The 26,713-nt window shown below is 42.4% G+C and overlaps 1 protein-coding gene across 1 annotated transcript in view; it reads right to left on the bottom strand.

Annotated features, from left to right (window-relative positions):
• Positions 1 to 5,430: 5,430 nt before the first annotated feature.
• The window catches only part of Pawr (pro-apoptotic WT1 regulator), an 82,895-nt gene continuing 61,612 nt past the window's right edge, over positions 5,431 to 26,713 (bottom strand). The window contains exons 4-7 of the mRNA XM_059245576.1: positions 15,981 to 15,985; positions 10,611 to 10,753; positions 8,114 to 8,218; positions 5,431 to 6,533 (exon numbers count right to left, since the gene is read on the bottom strand). Of these exons, the coding sequence (XP_059101559.1) occupies positions 6,447 to 6,533; positions 8,114 to 8,218; positions 10,611 to 10,753; positions 15,981 to 15,985 (340 nt within the window). The 3' untranslated portion in view covers positions 5,431 to 6,446. The remainder of the gene's footprint in view (positions 6,534 to 8,113; positions 8,219 to 10,610; positions 10,754 to 15,980; positions 15,986 to 26,713) is intronic.

Here is a 26,713-nt window from a genome sequence, read left to right on the forward strand (position 1 = left end):
TATTATAAACGTGTATCTGTACTGAGTTGACTGTGTCATGATGGAATCCACACAATGGGAATAACCAAAGCTGTTTACATAACACTTCGTTCAATTACTTAATCCAGAGAATTTTCACGAATATTTGGGTTCAGAACTTATAGTCTTAACCAAACAGAAAGTCTTAACTGTCTTATGACTTTTCCTGGTAGCAATGGCTGCTTGCTTCTTAAATTTAGAGAAACAAACAAACAAACAAAAAAAGCTACATAAGAATAAAATCCCCACATAGTGAAGCCAAATTTTTTTCAGAAGTTGACAAAAAAAGAACAAAAACCAAAACAAACAAACAAAAACCCCAAAAAAAACCCACAACAACAACAACAACAAAAGCCCAACAAAACAAACAAACAAAAAAACCCATATACTCAATTTGGCATGCAGAAGGAAAACCAAAATAAAATAGGGCAATCAATCAATGTCCATCAAGTGATTGTCATTAACATGTTAATTACCAGAGTGACTGACAAGGAGTGAACTCAAGGTTTGACAGAAGATGGCATACTCAAAAAGAGACCAGTAATCAAGACTGCTGTGGGATGTCTTTCTGTACGCCGTGAATATGTATTGCTCTGATTGGTTGATAAATAAAGATGTTTGGCCTATGGCAAATCAGGTTATAGCTATGCGGGAAATTGAAGAGAGAGACAGGAAGAAGAAAGGCAGAGGGGAGAGATGCCAGCTGCTGCCCAGGAGAAGCAAGATGTGCCGGACGGTGGTGGCACACGCCTTTAATCCCAGCACTCGGGAGGCAGAGGCAGGTGGATCTTTGTGAGTTCGAGGCCAGCCTGGTCTACAGAGCGAGATCCAGGAAAGGCACAACACTACACAGAGAAACCCTGTCTCAGAAAAAAAAAAAAAAAGAGAGAGAGAGAGAGAGAAACAAGATGTAAAAGTACCTACCGGTAAGCCACAGTCATGTGGCAACTTATTAGATTAATAAAAATGGGTTAAGTTATAAGAGCTAGCTAGCAAGAAGCCTGCTTTAGGCCATGCAATTGGTAATTAATACTGAGCCTCTGAATGATTATTTTATAAGGAGTTTAGGGACCACGTGGCCGGGTGGTACTGGAGAAACCTTCCAGCTACACAAGACTGCATACAAAAACACCAATTTGAATATAACCAACCAATTCCATGTGAATATAACCAATACTGTTGTGTGTATGTGACATGCATTGAATTCTTTTTACTTTATGACATTTCTTAATGGTCGTTTCCTAATGTGTAATTACATTAAAATATGGTAAGATACTTTCCAGCATGCATCAGTTCCTTCCCCTTGCTGCTCAGAAATGTTGCAGCAAATGAAACAGACCCTACTGACTACATCCAACAGACAAGGGCTGGACAGTAACAAAAAAATCTACTCTGGAACCAGCCACTCAGATTGGACAGACTAATGCTAACTATGGCTGTAGTTCACGCTACTGGTACACACTACATGGCCCATACTCTGCTAAATGGAAGAGTGAGCAGATGTCCACTTAAATGTCTGCTTGAAATGCAAGTGAAAATTTAATACAAAATAGACTAATGTATCACCATTTGATTTGGGATCAGGGTGAAGACATAACTTTAACATGTTAGGAAATACAGCTAAGCAAAAAAAAAAAAAAAAAAAAAAGAATAAAAATTTTTAGAAAGGCCTAGGCAGTAGGATCATGACTTTGAAGCTTGTCTGGATAAAGGAATGAGTCTCAAGCCAGGCTAAGCTTTAAAGGGAGACCTTAAAAATTTAAAACAAAAGAGCAATATGGGCTCAGGTTTTCTCGAATAATGGTTCTTATTATTTTTACATTTAGTGTGAATGTGTGTGTGTGTATGTGTGACAGATTAAACATACAGAAGTCAGAGGACAACTTGTGGGAGTTGGGTCTCCCTCCACCATCTGGGGTCTGGAGTTTGAAGCCTGGGGCTTGCCAGTGTTGGGAGGAGGAGCTTTTACCAGGTGGGCCATCACAGGCCCCGGTTCAAGTCTTTAAGCAGAGAATGATGGCGTCACCCTCTACACATCAGAGAGCAAGTGAGCAGCATGGAGGGTGTGCCTTTGGCAGGGGCTGACCAAAACACTATTGTACATATTAAGGTTCTTGTAGCAGGAATCTTAAAAGTTCTTATTAATAAAATCAAACCCGGTGCCAGTTATTGGGGTGAATGCTGGAAGATCAGAGAAGCAGAACAAGCCACAGCCACCTCACCTTGCCAATTCCTCAGCTGATCCTGTTTCCTCAGACTGGAAGCCACTGAGTCCTCATCCAAATGGATCTCAGCTGAACTGCTTCTTGAAAGCCTGTAAGCTTAACCAGCTCTAGTTCCTGGTCCTCACACCTTATATACCTTTCTGCTTTCTGACATCACTTCCTGGGATTAAAAGCTCTTGTTACCACGCTTGGCTGTTTCCAGTGTGGCTTTGAACTCAGAGATCCAGGAGGATCTTTGCCTCTGGAATTTGAGGATTAAAGGCATGTGCTACCACTACCTAACCTCTATGTTTAATATTATGGCTGTTCTGTTCTCTGATCCCAGATAAGTTTATTAGGATGCACAATATTTTGGGGAACACAGCATCACCATAGGTTCTATTGTCTTCAGTTTAATGGAACAAAACAGCATCACATCGTATTGAGGTACGCATTGTAAGTTAAAATTCTCATCCATAGGATGTCCTGTGGAACGCACACAGAGCTCAGTGGTGGTCCAGCACTTAACCTCGAATCTGCGAGGTTCTGAGTTCAATTCTCTGTTGTAACTATAACTTAACGATTAAAATGGGATGTTCTTTAGTTCCAGGATAAAAGACGTCAGTCTTTGCTGGTGCACACTGGGATCAGTTCAGATGCAGCTGTGGGCGCTTGACACTAATTTTAACTTAGAGCTTGGGTCCTTAAATGTTGGTTCTTTTGCATTTTACATATCTCCTCTAATGCAAAGCTGGTGTGCCTGGGTTCATATAGTCCCATGAGAATGCATGGGTAAATCCTGGAGGAAATTGATAAAAACCATGAAGAACTATTAATAAGTAAGTACCACCTTTACTTGCCAAGTATCTGTAACTTATGAAGAGTCACTGGCTCCAAGTCAGCTTAGGAGTGGGAGCAGGGAGGGGACCTGCCACTGTACATGGGGAAGTTGTTCCAAGGACTTTGTTCAAGGCCTTTGTTATTTTGTCTTGCATTGTTCGACATGCTGGTGCATTTCCTACACTGATTTGTGCAGTTTTCAAATACAGAGAAAAAAAAAAATGGACTCAAATGTTTACATTTTAGTTTCCAATTTGAAAAATCCACATTACTCCAGAAAACACAGACCACATACAGGTTTTTCTTTTCCCCTATTTTTTTAAATCTTAAGAATGCATTGCTTCTGTGGCTATTTAATTTTTTAAAATTACAATGGGGTAAAAAGACTACATTGCTTCATGCATCTGGCTGGTGTTTAATCCCTATATCTGAAACTACTTGACCAAGGGTAACATTGCCAATTATTATTGACTACCTCTCTCAGATTACGGGGAAACACACAGCCTACCTCCTTTCCCTTCTAACGCAAGCGCACTACAGCAAAACCACCAGGAAGTCTGGAATGAAGGAGATTCTCATAGCGATCAGTTCTTGTCAGCATCGGAAAGGCCCACCATGCTCATTTTGGGGGAATAACAAAGTCACTGAGATCTGCCTGCCTCTGCCTCCTAAGTGCTGGGATTAATGGCGTGCGCCACCACTGCCCAGCCCATTTTTTCTTTTTTCTTTTTTTTTTGAAACAGGGAACTCTAGCCTGGGCTGGCTTTGAACTCACAATCTTACTGGCTCTCATTCTGAGTTACGGCATTGCAGGTATGAATCACTGTGCCTGGCTCTATATCCCAATTTATTAATGAGCAAAAACTGCTGTTAGTCTTGTTTAACATTTTTATAAAAGTCTAATTTAAAAGTAAATTTAAAAGGAGAATTATAGTAGATCCTATGTCTTTTTCAACAGTGTGTAAAAATCTGTATGTGAAATAGATACATATTTTAAGAAGTTGGGGGCAAGGGCTCCAATGAAATGCTCTCCCTAACTGCCAGGCTCCTGTAGTTCTGCCTAAGTAAGTGCACCTGCTAATATTATGTTTAAAAAAAAAGGAAGAAAAAAAATGTGCTGAAAATACTCCACATTAACGGAATGATAAAAACTTCAAAAACAGCTCAGTTTTTAAAACTTTCATAGCTGATGTAATCTTTAAAAAGTAAAATTAGCCGGGCAGTGGTGGTGCCCACCTTTAATCCCAGCACTCGGGAAGCAGTGAGTTCCGAGGCCAGCCTGGTCTACACAGTGAGTTCTAGGACAGGCACCAAAACTGCACAGAGAAACCCTGTCTCGAAAAAAACAAAAAAAAACAAAAACAACAACAACAAAAAGTAAAATTAAATGTGCCTTTATGTACAAATTAAAAAGGAAATTCAAACTATCTTATTGAAAAATCACTAATGTATTTTAGGGTTGGATATTGATGACATCTTTACAACATCTAAAGGTAAACAAGGAATAAGACAATGAAGATATTGCTGCCATACTGCCATAGACCTCATGATGACCAAAGAGATGAGTGCCTCACAGCCAAAGGGGTGACAGAGCCTGGCACAGTACCTCGATATGTGGACAGCGGATCACTGCTGGGGAAGCCGGTGAACTGCTAAGGTAAAGTGGCAAACGCAGGACAGCAAGTCCCAGCTCCAGTAACTTCAGTGGGAAACACAGACAAGAAGATACAGCAGCTGCTGACCTATCGCTAAGTGACTCAGAACCAGCGAGTGAACAGTGGCAGAAATTCTGGAAACCAAGTTCTAAACTACACCTCTCCAGGAGCCACCGCGGGGGCTCTTGTTTCTGTTTCTCAAGTGGTTCCGATGAATGGCCGGCCGATCCTGAACTTCTGAAGTGAGAAGTTGGGGAGACACTTGTGGAATGCAGAGATTTCTAGAAGATAACCCTTATATGGACCACTACTCCGTCCTCCCCTTGCAATTGTCTTATCTCCCCTGTTTTTCCAACAGTGGCTACATGAATGGATTTGGTAAGTAGAGGAAAAAGAGCCGGCAGGGATCCCAACAGGATTTTACTATGTCCAAGTTCTGAACGCTGATGAACAGGTTGTCTTCCTGAAACTCACCCACCCAGTCGCTCAGTAGCAGAGTGCCTGCCGGGTTCAGTCCCCAGAACCATTAAAAAGAGGGAAGAGAAAGGGAAAGAGATTCAACTATGAGGCGTCCATGTGTTAAGGGCGGGGGGGGGGGGGGCTCTTAATACGAAAACACAACACACAACAAACCCAAATACTAAGGATATTTAACAGAAGACAACTTTATTTTATGAATCTTCAAATATGATCGCTTTCCAATTTTCAGCCTTGGGATATGGGACTATTCTCTCATGAGGAAAAATACATCCCAATGTTTCTCCAACTCAGGGGTCAGCAGAGCTATTCTGCATCATATGCACATATGCTTACATATGTTAACAAATGTATAAATATTTTAAGTGTGGAAAAAATATTTTGGTTCTGACTTTGAAGCACATGATTATTAAAAGCATCGATTTTCTTCTTCAACACTGAAATTGTATACAACTTGAGGCCTGAAGAATAAACAACTTTTTAAATATTCCATATTTACTAATAAACCCTAGAGCAGTTAAAAACAAACAAAAAAAACCCGATACGATAGTACCTACATAAGAAACTATACATTTGACTGTTTTTCAGAAGTAATTGAAAATTTTCAATATTCAAACACAACATAGTAAATTTTCACTTACTATAACACAGTTCAAGTATTCTCTTAAGTTTACATTTAGCCAACTAGAACATATTAAGTGACTTTGTAAAATAGCTTTCCTTTCAAAGATTACTGCTATACAAAATAGTGTGTCTATTACTACTCGAAATCATTAGAGCACGTGGAAGGAACGGGTGACAGCAGCCAGGTCTTTATGAGTAACTATCAACACACAGAAGGCCGCACGCATTAGTAATAAGGCATCTGTGGGCAACTCCCCCAAGTATTTGAATTCATGTAAACAAAGACTATGCATATTCCTTTAGGGAGAATATGTACTAACATAGATACAATATATGCAAATGGCTGTTACTTGGAACCATATATTATTGGGCTATCACACAAAACCAAGAGGCATTACCTATCATTGTCATAACTAAAAATGTCACTAATGTGTGAAATACAAGGTTGATGCTTTGTAGAGCTAAGAATGAGAAAAAGAGTAATTTCGAAAACCAATATCCATCTGGTGTCTAGAAATAAATACACAGTTATCTGAACGTATTGCATCACAGGAGCATCATCTTCGCCTTAGCCACGACATTCAATCAGTAGTTTCCAGCCAGGTTTTCCACACCGAGCCTGGGTCTTCTACCTTGTCAGCTGTCCAACAACTTTCAAAAGAGTTTTATTTTCCTGCTTTAGCTGCTCATTTTCATCTTCTATGTCATCTAGGTCCTGGGGGGAGGGCGGGGGAGAGAAAGGAACACTTTAAAAATGCTGAACAATATTCTAAAGGAGAGTTGAAATAAAAATAAAACACAAAGATGACCCATTGACTCATTAATTTTGAAGTAGTAAGTTCTAAAAAATTACATGGGATATGCCCTAACCTTACTTGAATGGGCCAATTCTTCTGGAACACTCAGTTTTTTCAAAAGTAGCCAGAAGTCAAGGTATTAAAATTGTGAATCTAGACAGACAGACAGACAGACAGACACACACACACACACAAAGAGAGAGAGAGAGAGAGAGAGAGAGAGAGAGAGAGAGAGAGAGAGAGAGAGAGAGAGAGAATGTGTTCCGTGTTAGAATTCTAGCCACAAATCCATAGCCATGTGGTCAGTACTAAAACCACAGTAAGTTGTAGTTATGAGAACTATCACTTGAAGGAAGAGCAGACATGTAAAGACTTATCTTTGCAGTTTATAACATTAAAACTTGACAAAGCATTGCTGTGAACTTACACTTTGCTGTTGGACTATCAGGCAGATGACCAAAACGTTAGCAAAGTCAATTTGCATTTGTTCACAGACCGAATAATGCCAAGAAATAAGTCTGTTCAGACTATTAAACAATGAGGGTTTTAAAATTACTATGATTGAGACCTGCCTAAATTTAAAATTAAATACATTCGTGCATCATTACCAAACTATACGCTTGAAAAAGGTTCCTAGAATTGAAACGGTTCAAACGCATTCACGAATTGTGACTAGATTATCAACTCAGTAAGGGAGATTTTCTGACTCTTTTTAATGCTCTTGGTGTCTGAGACAGCACATCATGGGCATCCCAAATATTTGCCGAGGCTCTTAAGCTGAATTCCAGCGCAAATAAAGTCAAGCTCAGAGTAGCATCGAGATGAAAGACGACCTAAGCCCCACGTCAAACACTGCCCTGGCCAAGGACGACGTGCAACCTGGAGCAAGTTAACTGGGGTGCCCCCGTCCTCACCTACAACTTGCAATCATTGCCTTTGAGCTGCCTTAGAAGAGGCTGGTGCTGGAGCCCCCTCCTTGGCTGTGGCACATGGGATCAACCCATGGCATTGCCCAAAAGAGGCAAGCACTTGACTGTTTAATTACTTTGTGGTTAGGAGTTGAGACTGGATCAGGGGACCGAGCCTTTTCTCTCTGAAGCCAACATTTCTTTCTTCCATCTTCCATAAAACCCTCTAAAAAGGCAGAGCAATGGGAACTCTTCCCATCACCTCAGCAGATGCTCTGGCTTCGGAGGAAGGACACTCTAGGGCTGAATACAAGAAGGAGGGGTTCTGAACCCAACACTGTAGAGCGCGGGACCTCAACCCAGAGCTGGGAAAACTCCTAAGTGTCACCCGAAGAATCGGTGAGAATCCACAGCTTATGGAGTGAACCGGTAGGTCTCAGCAGCAGTGACTATCTCATTAACCAAAGAACAAACCGTACACGGAAAGGAACGGGTTCTTCACCCTTCCATGCTTTCATCCAATCACTCAAAAAAAACCAAAACAAACACACAAACAAAACACCCTGGAATTGAAATGCAAAACTACTTACTCTATTTAACAAATCAATCTCTTCCTTGAGTTTTCCGATCATTTCTTCTTTGTCTTGCATCAGTCTCACGAGCCTCAGGTTTTCTTGCCTTTCTCTTACTACTTCCTGGTGAATAAAAATCACAAGAGCATTAACCAACCGGGAATGGGTTGTTCACGGTATTTTAACATGGCCAACACCCATCAATAACGGCGGAAGACCGCCAACATTGGCCACGCCCCTTTTGGCCACGGGACACAGAAGACGGGACTGTGACAATGCCACCTCCCCTCTTTGTCAAGGAAGAAGGGCATCTGCATACTTTGCAAAAGAACACTATTGAAAACATTTGTGAATTAAAGAGGGAAAGCTGTATTTGCGGTTACTGTTTTTCTTTCTTTGGTTCTATTTACTGGGCACAGCGGACCACACTTATCGTTACAGTTGGGAGTCTGAGGCAGGAGGAGAACTTGAGTTTAGAAGTTCAAAGCTAACCCGAGCACCAGTAACACTGGTGGAGGTGTTCTTTAGTGGTGAAGTCAATGATAAGATGCCGGCTGTGAGCTTATAAACAACCCCAAAGCAACTCACTGGGACCCCCCCACAGAAGTGAGGCTGGTTGGGAAAAGGATTAATGAGAGTAGGGGAGGGGGAGATGAGGATGCATGTGACCAACACACATCATGTACATATGTGAAATGTCATCATGAAACCTGTTAGTAAAAAGAATATATTCTAATAAGAAAGAACCATCTAGGAGATTAAGAACGCGCACCCCTGGGCATGCTTATACGGAACAAAAAAGGAGGAGGAGGAGGTGCAGAAGCAAGGGCTCGCTCCTCGGCTTCCTGACAGCCAGGAGGTGAGCATCTCTGTTTCACTCCGCCCTTGCTTCACCCAAGACCAGAAACAACAGGGCCAGCTGATCACCGGGGCTGTAATTCTAAAACCATGAGCCATGGGAAATCTCCAGAAGAAATAAACGACAACCATAAACCTCTACAGAGCCCCTCACTCCAAGAACAGAGCTGGGAAACACTGCAGTAAGTCACATAATCCAGTCACAAAGACAAAAACTGCATGTTCGCCGGGGTGGTGGTGGCGCACGTCTTTAATCCCAGCACTGGGGGGGGGGGGGGGGGGGGCAGAGGCAGGCGGATCTCTGTGAGTTCGAGGCCAGCCTGGTGTACAGAGTGAGTTCCAGGAAAGGCGCAAAGCTACACGGAGAACGCTTCTCGAAAAACCAAAAAAAAAAAAAAAAAAAAAAAAAAAAAAAAAAACCCCACATGTTCTCCCTCATTAGTAGACCCCAACTCTTAATGTATGAAAACAGGGGTGTGTGAGCGTTGGTATAGGTTATGAAGCTAGATACCATAGGCCACTAGAGAGAGAGCCAAGAGGTGCTAAAAAAAATGTGAGCAGGTGACTTGTGAGAAGAAAGAAAAGATACTGTGCAAGGAGAGGTATAAGAGAGGAAGGGAGAATGATCGAAAAATGTCTTATGAAACATGATACTTTGTACGCTAATAAAAAATGCTTTCTAATTAAAAAAAAACAGAAGAAAGAAATCTTTATTTAGAGGTTTTTGAATTCAGGACCTCAAACCAGGTATTTTTATAATACACCCAGGATCCTAGCACTTGGGAGGTGAAGGCTGGTAGATCGGGTCCAAGAACATCTTTTGGTTAACTGAGTTGCATGAGACCCTGTCTCAGTAAACCACAAACAAAGGGCTCCAGGGCCTCCGAGCTGAGCTCAAAAGGTCTCAGAGAAAGCAGCCAGCTACCCAGAGCCATTAAAGGCTGCCAGATGCCGGCCACTAAGCTCAGTTCTTCTGCAGCCTCCTTTCAGAGGACTTTCTGAGGAACGTGTTAGAAACTAATAATGTGTGCTCTCTAAATCTTTAATTTAAATAATGATTCCAATCAGAAACGGGTTCAAGCTTAAATGCAGCCTAAAAAATAACCCCTGTGTCCGCAGGAAATCAAAATAAATTAACCTCAAAACCGCCTTCCCATCACGGGGCATAGCTTCCATTCATTAAAACAAAACACATTGCAACCGATGAATTCAGCACCATTATCGACTGCAGATCCATGCCTGTGGGACACACCTGAGATTCTGCAGTTCCTAACTTTACGGCGATGCTCATCCAAATGGCTGTCAAGGCATCTGTAAGCAGGTTTATCTTATTCCTACATAAAAAAAATGGTTCAGGCACCAAATACGGACCTAACTCAGAATCACCGAAAGGCCTAAATTAACAATCCGTTCAGATGACGCAGGACACGGAAGGACAGACCACAGAGCAGTCATTTCAGCTCTCAGAAACTCTGCTCCTGGCGCTACATGGCTCGGCAGAACAGGAATGGCTAAGGAAGGACTGAGGAGCTCAAGAAGTCCAGGTGTCTCCCGCCAGTGCCCCACCCCTTCTTTTTTGGGGGGGCATAATGCCACGAAACCATGAGAAGAAGGCTAGGATGTGTTAATTTTATTTTGAGTAATTTCTAATCCGTACCTTTTCAAGATCTTCAATTCTCTTTTCCAACGTGCTACTTGAGGCGAAATTCCCTGCTGCGTTTGCATCTCGGTTGTGTCTACTGAACCCACTTCTGTCTGCTCGGGGATATCTACTTGAGACATCATCGTCGGGGGGCAGTGGTTGCGCTGTGGAAATCAAAGCGAGTATTTCATAAACATCCCTAGCCATCTGGAAGAAAAATGCCAAGGCTGTTTTCTCTTCAGCCTGAACAATCGGCACTCCCCGAGGACACAACACCGTTAGAACTTATTTACATTAATTCTCATTCTAACACAATGGTGGGGGAAAGTATAAAAAGCCCATTCATTCTTTTGCCGAATACCCAAGTGGCTGTTAGTGTCAGGGACTGTTCTAGGCACTGAAGATGTCTCTAGCAATCAGGGAATGCCACTGGGTACAATACGGTAGGACAGTCACCACTCTTCGGGTCAAGGCTACACATAACAGGGACCAGAACAGAATGACTCTCCTAGACTATCTATGGTGAAAATTCCCTTTCTTTTCTTTCTTTTTTCCTTCCTTCCTTCCTTCCTTCTCTCTCTCCTTTCTTCCTTCCTTCCTTCTTTTCTTTTCTTTTTTTTTTTTTGAGACAGGGCTCTGTGTAACCCTGGCTGTCCTCGAACTCACAGAGATCCACCTGCTTCTGTCTCCTGAGTGCTGAGATTAAAGGCATACACCACCAACGCCTGCCTTATTTTTTCTTTTTAAAAAAATGCTTTTTATTTTCAAAGTTCAATGTCTCATTAAATCCCAAAACATAAAATCAAAACATAATTAGAACAGAAAGAAAAGAACTGCATAAACTCGTGTATTTCCGACTGCAAGTTTGCTACAGGCAACTATTTACACACTGGTAACTTATTATTCATACTGCAAACTTAACCAGAACTTCCTCAAATGAAATACTAACTTACGGCTGATGAACAGCACTGTCGATACTTAAAGTAGTCAAAGTAACAAGCTTTGTTTTGCTCTCTCTATTATCTCCTACTACATAAAAAATTACCCCCAAACTTTATGATTTAAGGTAACACACATGCATTGACTTAAAGGTTCTGCTGTTTGGGAATTTAGAAGCAGCTTAGGGGGTAATTAAGATGGAGGGTCTCGTGTGAGCCTTTTGTCAAGATGTTGGTGCGCGCTACACTCATCTGGAAGCTTGACTGAGCTGCAGATCGGCCTCCAAGCACAGGCAAGCATCTGTGGACCGAAGTATTCGGTGCCTCCGTGGTTGTATGCCAGGGGCCTCAATTCCTCCCTATGTGGGTCCTTCCAGTGGGCGAACTTAACACATGGCAACAGGCTTCGAGAGAGAACGTGACTTGGGAACTAGGCCAGCTCTCCGATGTCTGGCACCGCAGTCTCAGGGTGGCACCCCATCACCTCTGCCTCCTTTTACAATACATATGGATCGCCCTGGTGTAACACTGAGACAGGGGATTACAGAGGCCTGAGTACCAGAGGGAGGGTTCACCTGGGGCCAGCCTGAAGGCTAGTTACTGCATCTGTTGATTCACCTGTAATAGATTACACTAGTACACGGTACATGTAAGAGCAAAACAATTTGTTCAGTAGCACTTAGAAACTAGTCTCATAGAAGCATGTTGACAAAAATACTTTAAAGCAACTTCAGAAAGCTCAGAATAATCATTTTTAAAAAGCGTTAGCTGGCCGGGCGGTGGTGGCACGTGCCTTTCATCCCAGCACTCGGGAAGCAGAGGCAAGTAGATCTGTCAGTTCGAGGCCAGCCTGGGCTACAGAGCGAGTTCCAGGACAGCCAGGGCTACAAAGAGGAACCCTAATTCGGGGAAAACAAAACAAAACATGAATTGAAAATTGACAGCCTATGCTTTAAAAATTTTTGTTTTCAGTAATGGCCACTTGAAATATTTTATATGCAAATTTATTGTAAAATCTAAAGCAGCCTTTTAGAGGAAAAATGGATTCCTGGTGTATGAACTTCCCCACTCATAGATCTTTTCATCCTATCTGATCTTAGGGGATCTGACAACCACCTACTTCGTCTATTATTCTAACTTATGAACGCAGGACGGCAAGCTATAGAAACTTCACCCTATAATTTCTACCTTTTTTTTTTTTGTTTCTTTGATCTTATCTGCCATTGAAAAACATCTGACATTCTTTCCTTGCACAAAAGGTTAAGATAATTAAAAAAGAGAGAAGTGGGGAGTGGGGGTGTGCCCGCAGCCAAGCCAGCCTCAGGCACATATTTATAAAGCTGGCGGCCAAACTCCGTTCTTATCTTGCAAAAACAGCCAAAGTTCAGCCTGAAGTTCAAATACTTCTGGCTGAAATTTTCCCTTTGAAAGCCGATGTATAACCACTTAGCATACAAGAGTCGATTAGCCTGAATGATAAGATCAACCCGAAGCTAACAGTTTTCAGGACTCTCTCATTTAAAGCATTAGTGCTCATTCCCCCCCCCCCCCCCCCCCCCCCCCCCCCCCCGATGCCTTTTAGTGAACTACTGTGAATTCGGTTGATGGAGTCCAGCTAGCACAGGGAGGCTTGCTCAAGGAGGGAAGCAGCTCACCGCTTCCATTCCGATGCAAACGCCAGCATCTTTTGAATGTGGCTTCTTCGTCATAATCATAGCGTATTACTACAAAAGCAAGGCAAAAGCTGCAAACTACATGTAGCCCTTTAAAATTCATACAGCAAGCTCTGTCTATCAGCAACGAAACTGAAAAATAACTTACAACGTGTTCTGTAACACGAATTGCTAAACCCAGGGGCAGATATTGCGGTGGAAATCCTCAGCCCAAGAGAGAGCTTCTTCCTGTATACCCGAACCTACATACCTTTCTGTGCCCTGCCATCTTACTTCCTCTCTCCGCCCAGCTACATTACTTCCTGTCTGTCTGTCTAGATCTCCAGATTAAAGGCATGTGCCAACATGCCTGGCTCTGTTCCCAGTGTGGCCTTGAACTCATATAGATCTGGATGGATCTCTGCCTCTCGGAACGCTAGGATTAAAGGCGTGTGCTATCACTGCCTGACCTCTATGTTTAATATAGTGGCTGGCTAGCTTTGTCCTTGGATCCCCAGGCAAGCTTTATTTGTTAGAGCACAAATAAAATACCACCACATTGTTCCTTGTTGTGCCAATAATCAACATGTCCATCAGTCGATGGAAGTTCTTATTTGTCTGAGAGCTGACCTTCCTGAACACTGTCTTGTTTCTAATAACATGCAACCCCCCACGGTTCCTTTACCAGTATACACACTACGGAGATCTGACTAGTCTATACCCTATGCACAGATAATCCCTCAAGTGCTCTCACATTTATTTGTTCACTTTTAAAAATTGAGATAGAGTCTCTTTGTTTGCCCAGAGCTCACAAAAGAGAGTAGGCTTAGCAATCTCCAGGACCCACCTGTCTGTGCACCCGAAGTACAGGGATTACAGAGGCAGGCTCAGGATGCCATGGTGATTTTTTTTTTATGTGGGCTCTGAGAATCAAACTCAGGTCTTTAAAAATCTAGGGCAAAGCCATTCCTCCTGCTCTGTCCTGTTTTTAACATTGGCAACCTGAAGAAAGAGTTGGTAAGAAACTCACGAAGTACTAATTAATGATTATGATAATACCAATGAAGCCAAATGCATTCTATCAATCAATTTATGTTGAACATATTTATAGCCTGCATTAAAATACCACGTAAATTTTAATGCTTACACTGTTTCATTAGCCAATATGTCTTTGCAAGCAATGCACTTCTCTATCATTGTGGCTAAAGCCAGAACTCAGCTATATTGAGAAATGATACTTCTCAACCAAACTCGTGAAGCTCCTCCTGTACCTTTTTGGAATGACTTCTACTGTTACCATTCAATTTTCTACTACTGTCACAATCAGATAAAGTGTGTTTGTCCTCATCAAAAAAAGTCCAGTAAAGCTTGCTTAGTTGTTAGTAAATTAGAATCCAAGATAAATACAAATTTCCTAAGATTCAGGAAACATTTTGAAAAGCAGAAACTTAAAATAATGACAATACATTTTAATTTATTTTGGTAGTCAATTCTATATTTAAATTATTTTATTTGTGGAACACAAATCAGACTAACATTAACACAGAGTTCTTAAGCATAATAAATGCTTGCACCTTCCTCAATTCTTCCACATTTTTGGAGTCACAAATGACTGATACAAACGTATCATATGCTTTAACAGTCTCCTTGTGCCCGACTAACAGGCAACTTCCCACAGTCCTTGTCCCAACCTACACACTATGCAAAAGTGATCCATCTATACCTATGTACAGATCTGAACAGTATACCTTATGCATAGATCTGAACAGTATACCTTATGCACAGATCTGAACAGTATACTCTATGCACAGATCTGAACAGTGTACTCTATACACAGATTTAAACAGTATACCCTCTGCACAGATCTGAATAGTATACCCTTTGCATAGATCTGAACAGTATACCTTATGCACAGATCTGAACAGTATACCTTATGCACAGATCTGAACAGTATACCCTCTGCACTGATCTGGACAGTATACCCTCTGCACAGTTCTGAATAGTATACTCTATGCACAGATCTGAACAGTATACCCTCTGCACAGATCTGGACAGTATACCCTCTGCACAGATCTGAATAGTATACTCTGTGCACAGATCTGAACAGCATAGTATACCCTATGCACAGATCTGTCCACAAGCCATCAACGTAGAAGCAAGGATGACCACACAAAATGGCAACTCAGGATGCTAAAAGCTTCCTCTAGACTTCTTCCCTTAGGTTGTCATGGGTTACAAAAAAGTGTCCAAGGGGCACTCTTGGAACAGTACTATGCTATAATCTTCAAACTTACATTCAGAAGAATCAGAGTGAATATTCCATTTGAGAAGCAGGACAGCCCAATAAGGCTAGCACATAAAATGTAAATAGAAGATAAGAGGATAGGAAAGCAAGCAGAAAACCTAAAAGCTTTTTTTTTGTTTTTCGAGACAGGGTTTCTCTGTGTAGTTTTGGAGCCTGTCCTGGATCTCACTCTGTAGCCCAGGCTGGCCTCAAACTCACAGAGATCCACCTGCCTCTGCCTCTGGCGTGCTGGGATTAAAGGTGTGTGCCACCACCACTCGGCTCCTAAAAGCTATTTTACAGAAGAATTCAAGCTAATTCAAATTCAGAAAAAAGTCTCCCATTTTTCTAATGGCATATCCATATTAGAATGTGTGTTCATTTACCCACTATTTTGAGGGATTGATGAATACCATATAAAATAGTAATTATTATCTGTTTTGCCAAAACATAGAATACAAAGGATTAAAAAAAGACTAAAATTCGTTTTATTTACTTATGCTCCAAATATTCGTGCTTACAGGAAATGACTATTTAAATCTTAAGAAACTACTGAATGTGGTTCATTCTTTCTGAGGTTCTAATTTAATAAGGATTTAATACCTCATGATACAGAAATTCAAAGAACCATCCATTTGTATATTTGCCCTTAATGGCTAGTTCAGGGATGTAAAATCTGGAAATGTCTAGGAAGTTTACTTACAATCTCACATCTTTAGTTTAGGAGAACAGACTGACTTTGTGTATTTTACCACCCGACCGACCACGCGTGGTCAGGCATCACCTCTGCACTTACGTATCTGGCTATGTTTTCTCGTGAAGTTCCCAAGCCCTGACTTACCTATTTTGTGGTCATTAGCTAAACTAGATAACTTATAAACCCATTGCACAAACAGTCTAACTTCAATACTGGGCAGCAGGGACGAAGAGAACAAAAAAAAAAAAAAAAAACAAAAAAAAACTCGTCTCTTAGAGGTTCCAGCTTTGCTCAAAGAACAAACTTAAAACAATGTGTTGGAAAGAGGATGGAAGATGGCTGACTAAAGACAGCCAACACTGTTTTCCTCCCAGGAAAATCGTAGCACCTCAGGGAGAGTGTGGGAACTCAGAAACCCATGGAAACCTACCTGGGATGGCATCATGAAGTGTAATAAAGTACACTATAAATGTGACTCCTACCCCAAGCCAGGGGTAACTCCGTGAGTCTCCACGATCAACCATGTTCTAACAACAGAAGAGTTCCTCAGTCCTCACTGGCTCTGACTCTACTTTGAGGACCTGCCTGACTTTAACTCACAGGAGAAGGAACACACTCGAGATCTCTCTGCTACCGCCTAGAGCCCAAATTCCCATATAGCAAACAGCCACCTGAAGAACAGAGCTGCTCTGAGGAACAGTGGCCACTGTATCCTGTCATCCCTGGAGTCTCACAAAGGTGTTGACACGCTTGTGGAGACAGCTGCCATCTCATGAACCTGGCTAGATCAGTTGGAGAACTGTGATCCTACAACACCAGTCTACACAATGCCCTGTACCTCAAGATTAGGTAGCACAGCTCCAGCCAGGTGCACTGGCATGCTTAGTACAAAGGTCTCTCTCCTCCAAACTCCTACTTGGTGCTTCAACTGAGGTCGCAGTCATCAGCACTCTGAGAGGCCTCATAGGCCTCTTATCAGCCCCTGAGCCCCACGCTAGATACTGACACCAGACATCTCGCCATTACTTTTGATCCTATCACGGGGCCTGAGAACATGCTAATTCAGTATCCTGGAGCATTGCAGATTACACTGACAGAGAGAGCTTGGTGCCGTCAGCGCGTGCTTCTGCAAGGTCCTGGAGGTACCTACCCCTCTGCAGTCACCTCCCAACTATTAACACTCAGCGTTGCACGTTTGCCCTTCTGCAAATGGCACCCCAGCCTTGCAGCTGGACCACTGCCATTCGGACCCGTCTTTCAGCAGGACCTGTGGTCCCCACACTCCGGATGCCCATGTCCACCAAGAAGCTAAACTACTGCCTCCACAAATACCTGCAGTTTAGACGGCCCAGACGATGATAACTGTGGCTGGAAAAAGAATCATATGGGAGGCCACACTTCTACACTGGTAACCAAAGCCACGACATCCATTTAAATGACCCCTACAATCCATGTAAAGGAAAAAGGTTTCCCCTGGAAAACCTACTACAAAAAAATTGAAAGAAGACAGCACAGCCACTGTAGAGACAACATAGGAACACAGGAGACAAGAAAACACAAAGGAGCATTGTAGTGGTATTTGCTCCACCCATGACCTTGGGCTCTACAGCCCAAAAGAGGTGGTGCTTCCTACCATAGTACATGACCTCTTATAAGGAGGTGAAGAAAGGTCACATGTCCGGCTAGCTCAGTTGGTAGAGCATGAGACTCTTAACCTCAGGGTCATGGGTTTGTGCCCCACGTTGGGCGCCACTAATTACGATCAATCCACATGAGTCTATTAAATGGATAACAGAATTTATTAAGTTATAACTTGAGGAAATACACTCACGAATACAAAGCAGAGTTGACAGCTGAAGTTGTCCTCTGACCTGACTGGGAGCAAATCGCAGGCAGGAGCAGGGAGATGGGGCATGTGACCCTTCTCCAACTCCTTATAAGAGGTCACGTACAACGGCAGGAAGCACCACCCCCTTCGGGCCATATAGCCCAAGGTCATGGGCGGAGCAAATACCACAACATTGCATATAACCAACAGAACAGAACAGAGTAACCCTAGAATAGTGGTTCTCAACTGGCAGGTCACATGACCCTTTCCACGGGGGTCACATATCAGACGTTTGCATTATGATTCGAAACAGTAGCAAAATTAGAGTTACGAAGTATCAACAAAGATAATTTTATGGTTAGGGGTCACCACAACATGAGGAACTGTATTAAAGAGTCACAGCAGTAAGAAGGTTGAGAACCACTGCACTAAAAGATGACGCCAACGTGAAAGACCTATCTATTAAGTTGTTGAAAAGAAAATTCAAAATAACGATACCAAGGAAACCCAACGGGATACAACAGAATATAAGTAAATCATTCAACAAGTGAAGGACACATCCATGAGGTCAATGAGAAATTCAACGGCAATAAGAATCCTAAAAAAAAGAAACCGGCAGAAATTGAGAAACTGAAGGACTTAATCAATGAAAGGGTCACAAGACACAAGAAAGGCACGCGTGCTGTGGGATGTCCTGTATTCTGTGAATATATGTTGTTCTATGATTGACTGATAAATAAAATGCCGATTGGCCAGTAGCCAGGCAGGAAGGATAGTGTAGGCGGGACAAGCAGAGAGAAGAATGCTGGGTGGAAGAAGGCTGAGTCAGGAGTTGCCAGCTGCCAACATGTAAGGTACTGGTAAGCCACAAGCCACGTGGCAAGGTATAGATTTATAGAAATGGGTTAATTTAAGATATAAGAACTAGATAGCAAGAAGTCTGCCATGGCCATACAGTTTATAAGTAATATAAGTCACTGTGTGTTTGCTTGGGTCCGAGCAGCTGCAGGACTGGAGGGTGAGAGAGATTTGTCCTGACCGTGGGCCAGGCAGGACTAGGAAAACTTCAGCTACACGCACAAGTGAAGAAAAGCATGGGGACAGAGAATAAAAAGGGTGGTGGAGACAGAGGAGGGTGAGGGTAGATGTAAGCAAAATGCACTCTATATGTACATGAAACTAGCAAAGAACTTTGATCCAACACAAAAAAGAAAATGCAGCAGCACTGATACATAAGAATGTACTGTGGAGAAATGAAAGACATGCTAGGTGAAAGGCACGTAGGCTGGGTACAAAGGTCTGTCATCTCAGAGAGGACAGGAGAGCAGTGACCACTAGAGACTGGGGAGTGTGTGTGTGTGTGTGTGTGTGTGTGTGTGTGTGTGTGTGAGAGAGAGAGAGAGAGAGAGAGAGAGAGAGAGAGAGAGAGAGAGACAGACAGACAGAGAGAGAGAACAAACACATGGAGATTACATAATGTATACAAACATATAGATACACAGGAGGAATTTGCTATGGTATTCTAGATCACAGTAGGGGAATTTAGTCCACAATAGTTTATGATATACTTTAGAATAAATATGAGTACAGAAATTCCTACAATAGTCATATAACCAACATAAAGGATTGGATATCCTAATTGCCCTAATCTGACCATTACACTGTAAGTGTGCGGTGAATTATTACATTACTCTGTAAACATGAACAAGTAAACAACAATTTAAAAAATGACACAACCAAGTTTTAGAAGTTTCACTTATTAGCTGGAAGACCCTTTAACGTTAGGCATGTCAATACATAAATGAAATCCTATGTACGTGTAAAAGCAAAGAATAACTGCTGAAAAATTAAATCAGCTCTCTATTCCCCTCATACATACTAGATTTGAAAGAAATGCAGTCATAATCATGAGACTGTGTTACTTGATTTCGTTGCCAAATTTAGCTGTTTATCCTAAAACAGAAATGTTTTCAACCTGTTTTGTAGGCTGGATATGCACAATGGAAAATATTCAGAACAAAAAAAATTGTCTCATGAACTCCAAAAGGTTTGTGATGTTCTGGTTAGGAATGCTAACACAGACCCAAGATCCATCGAGAACCGTCTACTCTTGGCCACAAAGATATTAAATATGATGGTCAGTAAAGGGAAACTAATAAGCAGGATCATCAAAGACAAATGGCACCCCCTTTACTGGAAGTTTTCCCCTCCTGGGAATTTTCACATCTTCTGTGAAAGATGAGAGGGTACTGCCGCGCTCAGGAAAATAACACTGTTATTCTAAAGCTCTCATGAGAATGAGATTGGTAGCATTAAGAGATTACAGGCAGAGGAATTTTCCACTAATACGGACACTTTAAAGCTCAGCAAGGGGATGAAATACAAGACTCATGGGTAAAATCCTATTAAACAATGGGTATCCAACATTCAGAGGTGTCGGACGGATCACGACCTTCTAAGTAACCAGTGAGCACACTGCTGGGCTGTACACCCCCAGGCTTTTACCTCCCTGCTGGGTACCACGACCTGCCCTGCTCCTCCCCTTTGTTGAAATGCAAGCACACACAACTCGAACTCAAAGCCAACACCCAGACTCTACAAAAACTATACTATACTCACTGTAAGGAACAGGGAGAAGTTTCAGAAGGAATCGCTTTCCACGAAAGGGCCACAGCTCCATCCCAAAGTTCTGATTGTCTTTCCAGACAATTTGTTTGTTTGTTTGTTTTTTGAGACAGCGTTTCTCTGTGTAGTTTTGGTGCCTGTCCTGGATCTCGCTCTATAGACCAGGTTGGCCTCGAACTCACAGAGAGCCGCCTGGCTCTGCCTCCAGAGTGCTGAGATTAAAGGCATGTGCCACCACCACCTGGCCAAATTTTTTTTTTTTTTTACTCAAAGGGTTTCTCAGGTTTATCTCTGTCTAGTTTCACTTACCCCATGCTCATGTGGTGACTGCTGGCTTAGAGAAAAGCAGAAATGTGAGATAACCTGAGCAGTGCCAACTAAGGATGCCAGTAAGGTCAATTCATCCTTGCATCCCTTCCATACTCTGAAATGTATAAATTAAGAGTATTTGTTCAGTGGTTATGAGCACTTGTTCTTGCAAAGGACCCAGACTTGGTTCCCAGCATGCACATGGCAGCTCACCATCATCTAAGTCCAGTTCTGTGGGGTCTCACGCCCTCCCCTGACCTTTGCTGGCACCAGGCACATATATGGGCATACACAAAATAAAATTTTAAAATCTTGAAGAGTTTGCTCAGAGTATCTCAAATCAAATACATTCACGATATAGCAGAGGAGTCTTTCCACGCCAACCAAGGCAAAGATTTGGTTTATGAAGCCATCTACCCAGAGGGAAGCCTCCTGGACTGCAACCAAATCTGCTCGTGAAAACCAGTGCATGGGGGCTGGTTTGTTCTTCCAGAGGACCCGGGTTCAATTCCCAGCAGCCACATGGCAGCTCACAACTGTCCAGTTCCAGAGGATCTGACATCTTCACACCAATGCACATAAAATCAATTTAAATAAATTATTTAAAAAAACCAGTGTATGATACAAAACCACTCAACACAAACCGAAGGATTATAGAGAAAATGGAGCTAAAGACATAATCTCCAAAACTACTTGAATGGGGGTGGGCTGGTGTGTGAAGAGACACATTACCACAGTCCTAAATACATTAAATATTCAAGAAATACATAAATATGGCATTTTATTATGAAAAGATGAAGTATGTTTATGGAAGCTGGCATCATAAAGAGTTTCCTGTAGCTCAGGAGGAGAAGGAGGAGGAGGAGGAGGAGGAGGAGGAGGAAGAGGGTAGGGAAGGAGGGATAGGATAATCTGACGTCCGACTGGAAGTCACACCATCCACAGGGACAGCAGGCTGCCATCTGCGCTGAGCTGGCTGACAGATGTGGGCAGTACACACCTGACTGGGTTTTGAATGCTCCTATGTAGCTGAAAACGGGTGTCATTTTATGTACCCACCTGGTATTCCTTCTAAACAAAACTTATACACATACAACGGGAAATCTGAGGAAGAGTAAGCTTGTCCCCTAAGGCACCAACCAAGACCAACTTCCTTTCCAAAGCAGGCATTACATCAGAGAACACTCTGAAAAGAATGTCGGTCTTAAAAGAATCAAGCCGGGCAGTGGTGGTGCACGCCTTTAATCCCAGCACTCGGGAGGCAGAGGCAGGCGGATCTCTATGAGTTTGAGGCCAGCCTGGTCTACAGAGTGAGTTCCAGGACAGCCAGGGCAGTTACACAGAGCCAGAGGCAGGTGGATCTCTATGAGTTTGAGGCCAGCATGAGTTCCAGGATAGCCAGGGCTGTTACACAGTTTAGAAACTCTGTCTTAGAAAAAAAAAAAAAATCATGCTCACACTTTCCTCAAATAAAAAAAGCAACCATGGCTTCCCAAAGCTGTGGGTTTTCTGCATCCCTATGCTGTGCATGTTGAAAAGGCAGAAATTAAGTGGCAGACACCCACGTCACACTGAGGAGTGGACAGGATGTGTAAATGCACACCTATTGTCATCTGTACAAGATGAAAAGCCACTTGGAAAAACAAATTAGCAATAAAAAATAAAACTAACCGCAACCATGTTTGGTTGGGATGACTGAATTAGGTTTTATTAATACTAACTTTCTGTACTCATCACAGTTCCACTAAGAAGTGCATGTTGCTTTTAAAGGGCAGAAAACAGGGCCTGTAAGGTGTCTCAATGGGCAAAACCTCTCACCATGCAACACCTGTGAGCTGAGTTCAACCCCAGCATCCCACGGAAACATGGAAGGAGAACTCTAAGTTGTTCATACTGTGATCCTGCCTACGCCTGGCAGCCTGACTTGAACCCCTGGAACCCGCAGAAACGTGGAAGGCGAGCCGACGCTACAGAGACTTCCTCTCACCTTCCCATGTGTGTTCTGGCACATGCACCCAGCCACACTCACTTCATACATGCACAGAAAAAATAAGAAATGAATTAATTAAAGGTATGGAACAATAGTATGTGAGGATCAACCCCTATATTCTCAGGAGTTGAAGAAGAAAAGTCACGGTAAAGTTACGTTAACTACAGAACTGTTAGATGAGACCCGCAGTTTTCTCTCGTAGCACAATTTCTGGTCAGAGAATATGGCTTAAGAAATGTTCACTGAACTTAAGTCCCTTTTCTCCTATAGGTACTAGAGGTCTACTTGGTGCCAGCAGGCTGATTGGGTAATGGGCATGCAGATGTAACTTATGTAACTTACATAGGAAGAGCATTAAGAATTACTTATTAGCTGGGCAGTAGTGGCACACCCCTTTAACCCCAGCACTTGGGAGGCAGAGGTAGGCAGATCTCAGTGAGTTCGAGGCCAACCTGGTCTACCAAGTAAGTTCCAGGAAAGCCAAGACTGTCTTGAACTCCACCACCAACAAAAGAATTACTTACACCGGGGAGGTGGTGGTGCATGCCTTTGATCCCAGCACTCGGGAGGCAGAGGCAGGCAGATCTCTGTGAGTTCGAGGCCAGCCTGGTCTACAGAGTGAGATCCAGGAAAGGTGCAAAGCTACACAGAGAAACCCTGTCTCGAAAAACCAAGAAGGAAAAAAAAAAAATTACTTACTAGCTTACATAACAAACCAGCTAATTCTGACCCAGATGTGCTTCTAAATACCCAGGGAGTCACTACAGAACAGTAAAACAGAAAAACTTTACTACCTGTTGCTTGCATTCCACATTCAAATGCAAGCGGCACAGTCTAACCCAGAAAACCCCATCCTTGCCAAGGCCTTAGGCTTTGTTTCATTGTTTCATACCTTTAATTAATTCATTTCTTGTTTTTTATGTGCATGTATGAAGTGAGGGTGGCTGGGTGCATGTGCCACCTACCTACCTTCTCTTTCTCCAAATGCAATCAAGGTGTTAGAAACCCAAGCGAGTAAATACTCTACTGACAGAATGGCACACTGGGAAAATAAAAACCCACAAACACCTACTGCTGTCCCGTCTTTCCCAAATCGAATATCAAAAATGCCACAATCTTCGTCTCCAAAGATGTAAATTTAAAATGAAAACAACAACAAAATAAACAAACCAAAAAAGAAAAACAACAACAAACAAAACAAAACAAAACAGTGAGTGTGCACAGGACTTTCTAGATGAACAGGAGTCCAAGCACCGCATGGCCCGCCTGACGCTTCATGGAGCTAACAACCTGCACCCTCAACGTTTATAAGAGAGAACGAGTGTGGAATTAGTGAGCGAGAAGAGCACTCGGGGCCAGAGACTCGCAACCCCTAGAGAACGTTTAGTCATTGCCGTCTGTGTCTGTACAAGTGTGTATAGAAAACACCGTCTCACACGTGACGGCAGCGGCGGCGGCGTTTTATCTTTTAGGCCATTCCTCATTTTTGCCGTCCCCATGTGTCAAGAGACACCCTCGTCAAGAGACACCCGTTCTCTGATCGCTGCTACAGCTTGCTGACAGATTAGTGAAAGTAATGAACTGTTGACAGACCGTGTAAGAGAGTCCTGGGAGACGGAGACCGGGTGCTTTCAGATACAGACTCCCAGCTCTACACTATGACTCTATTGGAAGAGTCACTCCAACTCGATGAAAACTCACTACAAATTTAAACTTCATTATTTACTCTCATTTAAAACCAGGTTCTCGCCAAGACAGCTCAGCCTAGCCTCAAACTCACCATTCCCCTGGTCCTCTCGGGTGCTTTTGGCTATGTAAAAGTATTCTTAGCCATATTAATCAGGGCTAGATCTTTGAAAGCTGGAAAGTAACAAATCGCACGCTTTCGGCTACAAAAATAAAAGTGTAAGCAGATAACATGTCACATGGAAAATAATGGTTTCAAACCCTAAAAATAAAAAACATACCATGGGAAACAATTTCTTACTAATTTAACACAACAGCAATTTTGTAACAGCTTTGGAGAGGACTGTTTTTGTTACTGTTTTAAAGAGTGTGTGTGTGTGTGTGTGTGTGTGTGTGTGTGTGTCCGTGCATAAGTGCAGTACCGACAGAGGCCAGAAGAGGGTGACAGAGCCAGAGCTACCAGCAGTTGTGAGCCCCCTGATGTGGTGCTAGGAATCGAACTCTGGTCCTCTGCAAAAGCAGTCCTCACTCTAACTGCTGGGCCCTTGGTGAGAATTTACAGGGAAAAAAAATTAAGTATTTCCCCATTGAATCCAATTCAAGAACACCAATATAAAAGTGCTGTTTATAATTTAAATTTCAATTAGAATAAATACGTATAACACAGTTGATAAAATTATCAAATTTTACCTTTGTTTCCCAGACAAATAAAACAAGAATGGATGGTAATTTTTCTTTCTTTTGAAAATATATCTGTGAGTGGTTCAAATCAAAGCTAATTTGGCCATGGTTTCTGGCAAAAGAAAATTTATTCTGTTTGGATGAATCTAGTCATGGTAAATAAAACCTACTCGGCACTACATTAAAGAAGCATGTTTCTTTATATGCACACCAAGATTGTGTAGACATGAAACATAAAAGCAGCAACAAACATCAAGTGCTTCCTATGGGTCGGGGATGTTCGGGAGCACTGGCCTCTCATCTCTGCATCATATTAGAGTCCACCAAAGATATAAGCACAATTACATGTTACTACCTGTGCTTGCCTGGTACTAAAGCTCAGAGTTCTTAATTAGTAAAATCCTACCCTTTAACATAAGAACAGACAAAAGCAAAGGTTTGATGTGTGTAAGTCTCGGGATGACCTTGTGTATTTAGTTACGCGTCTGAGCTGGAGTGAGGCCATCTGAACTCAGATCTAGTATCTGCTAGCAAGTAGGTTTGAATTTTCAGGAAACTATTCTACCTTTTAAACCCTGCTTCCTTTATCTATAGAATACAAGTAGGTATTTGATTTACCTTATAAGCCAACCATGAGAGCCACATGATTGCTATACGTGAGCATCTTAACATCTCAATAAAACCCTTCTCTAACTATAGCACCCGCTTGGCAAACTTTGTGGTCTCCTCAGGGAAGAAGGTGCCGTGATGTGGTGCACCAAACAGGTACTGAAGCCCTAACTGCCCACGTGATGGCTGTGGAGACGCCAGCGCTGGGAAAGAATTAGCTTCACATGGCGTCATGGGGGTGGACACCCTCACGGTGTGGTTAGTGCCCATAGCAAGACAGAGGATTTGATGTCAACTTTGACAAAGAACACAGCAAGATGCCCAACTGCAAACTGGGTCTTAGAGAACACCCCTTCCCCCAACATATACCACTACCATTGCCGCCACGACCACCCCGCCACCACTGACCGGGCAGGCTGGCTCCCCAGTTCTCTTGTGTAAGCAACTAGTTTACAGCATTTTGTCATTATGATTGGCCTCCTATGAAACGACAAGGCTAAAGCTCTTAGCAATTCAGAGTTTCATAGAGAAGTCTAAACCTGCTTCTTAAAACTGTCAACATCACATCTATGATCTATAATAATAATAAAAAAAAACCCTGCAGTCTAACTGCTCGTGTGTGTGTGTGTGTGTGTGTGTGTGTGTGTGTGTGTGTGTGTGTATGCATGCTTATAAAATATACCTGTAAGAGAAAAACAGAACCCGAGAGGTCCATTTGACTAATATATCTACAGGATAACAAATTGGCCTGGTTATCGTTACCAAACTCAGAGATGTTTTAAGATTACGCCTAGATTTGTTTAGCTCAGATATATTTAA

The sequence above is a fragment of the Peromyscus eremicus genome, chromosome 18, assembly GCF_949786415.1.
Source record: "Peromyscus eremicus chromosome 18, PerEre_H2_v1, whole genome shotgun sequence".
Classification (NCBI taxonomy): Eukaryota; Metazoa; Chordata; class Mammalia; order Rodentia; family Cricetidae; genus Peromyscus; species Peromyscus eremicus.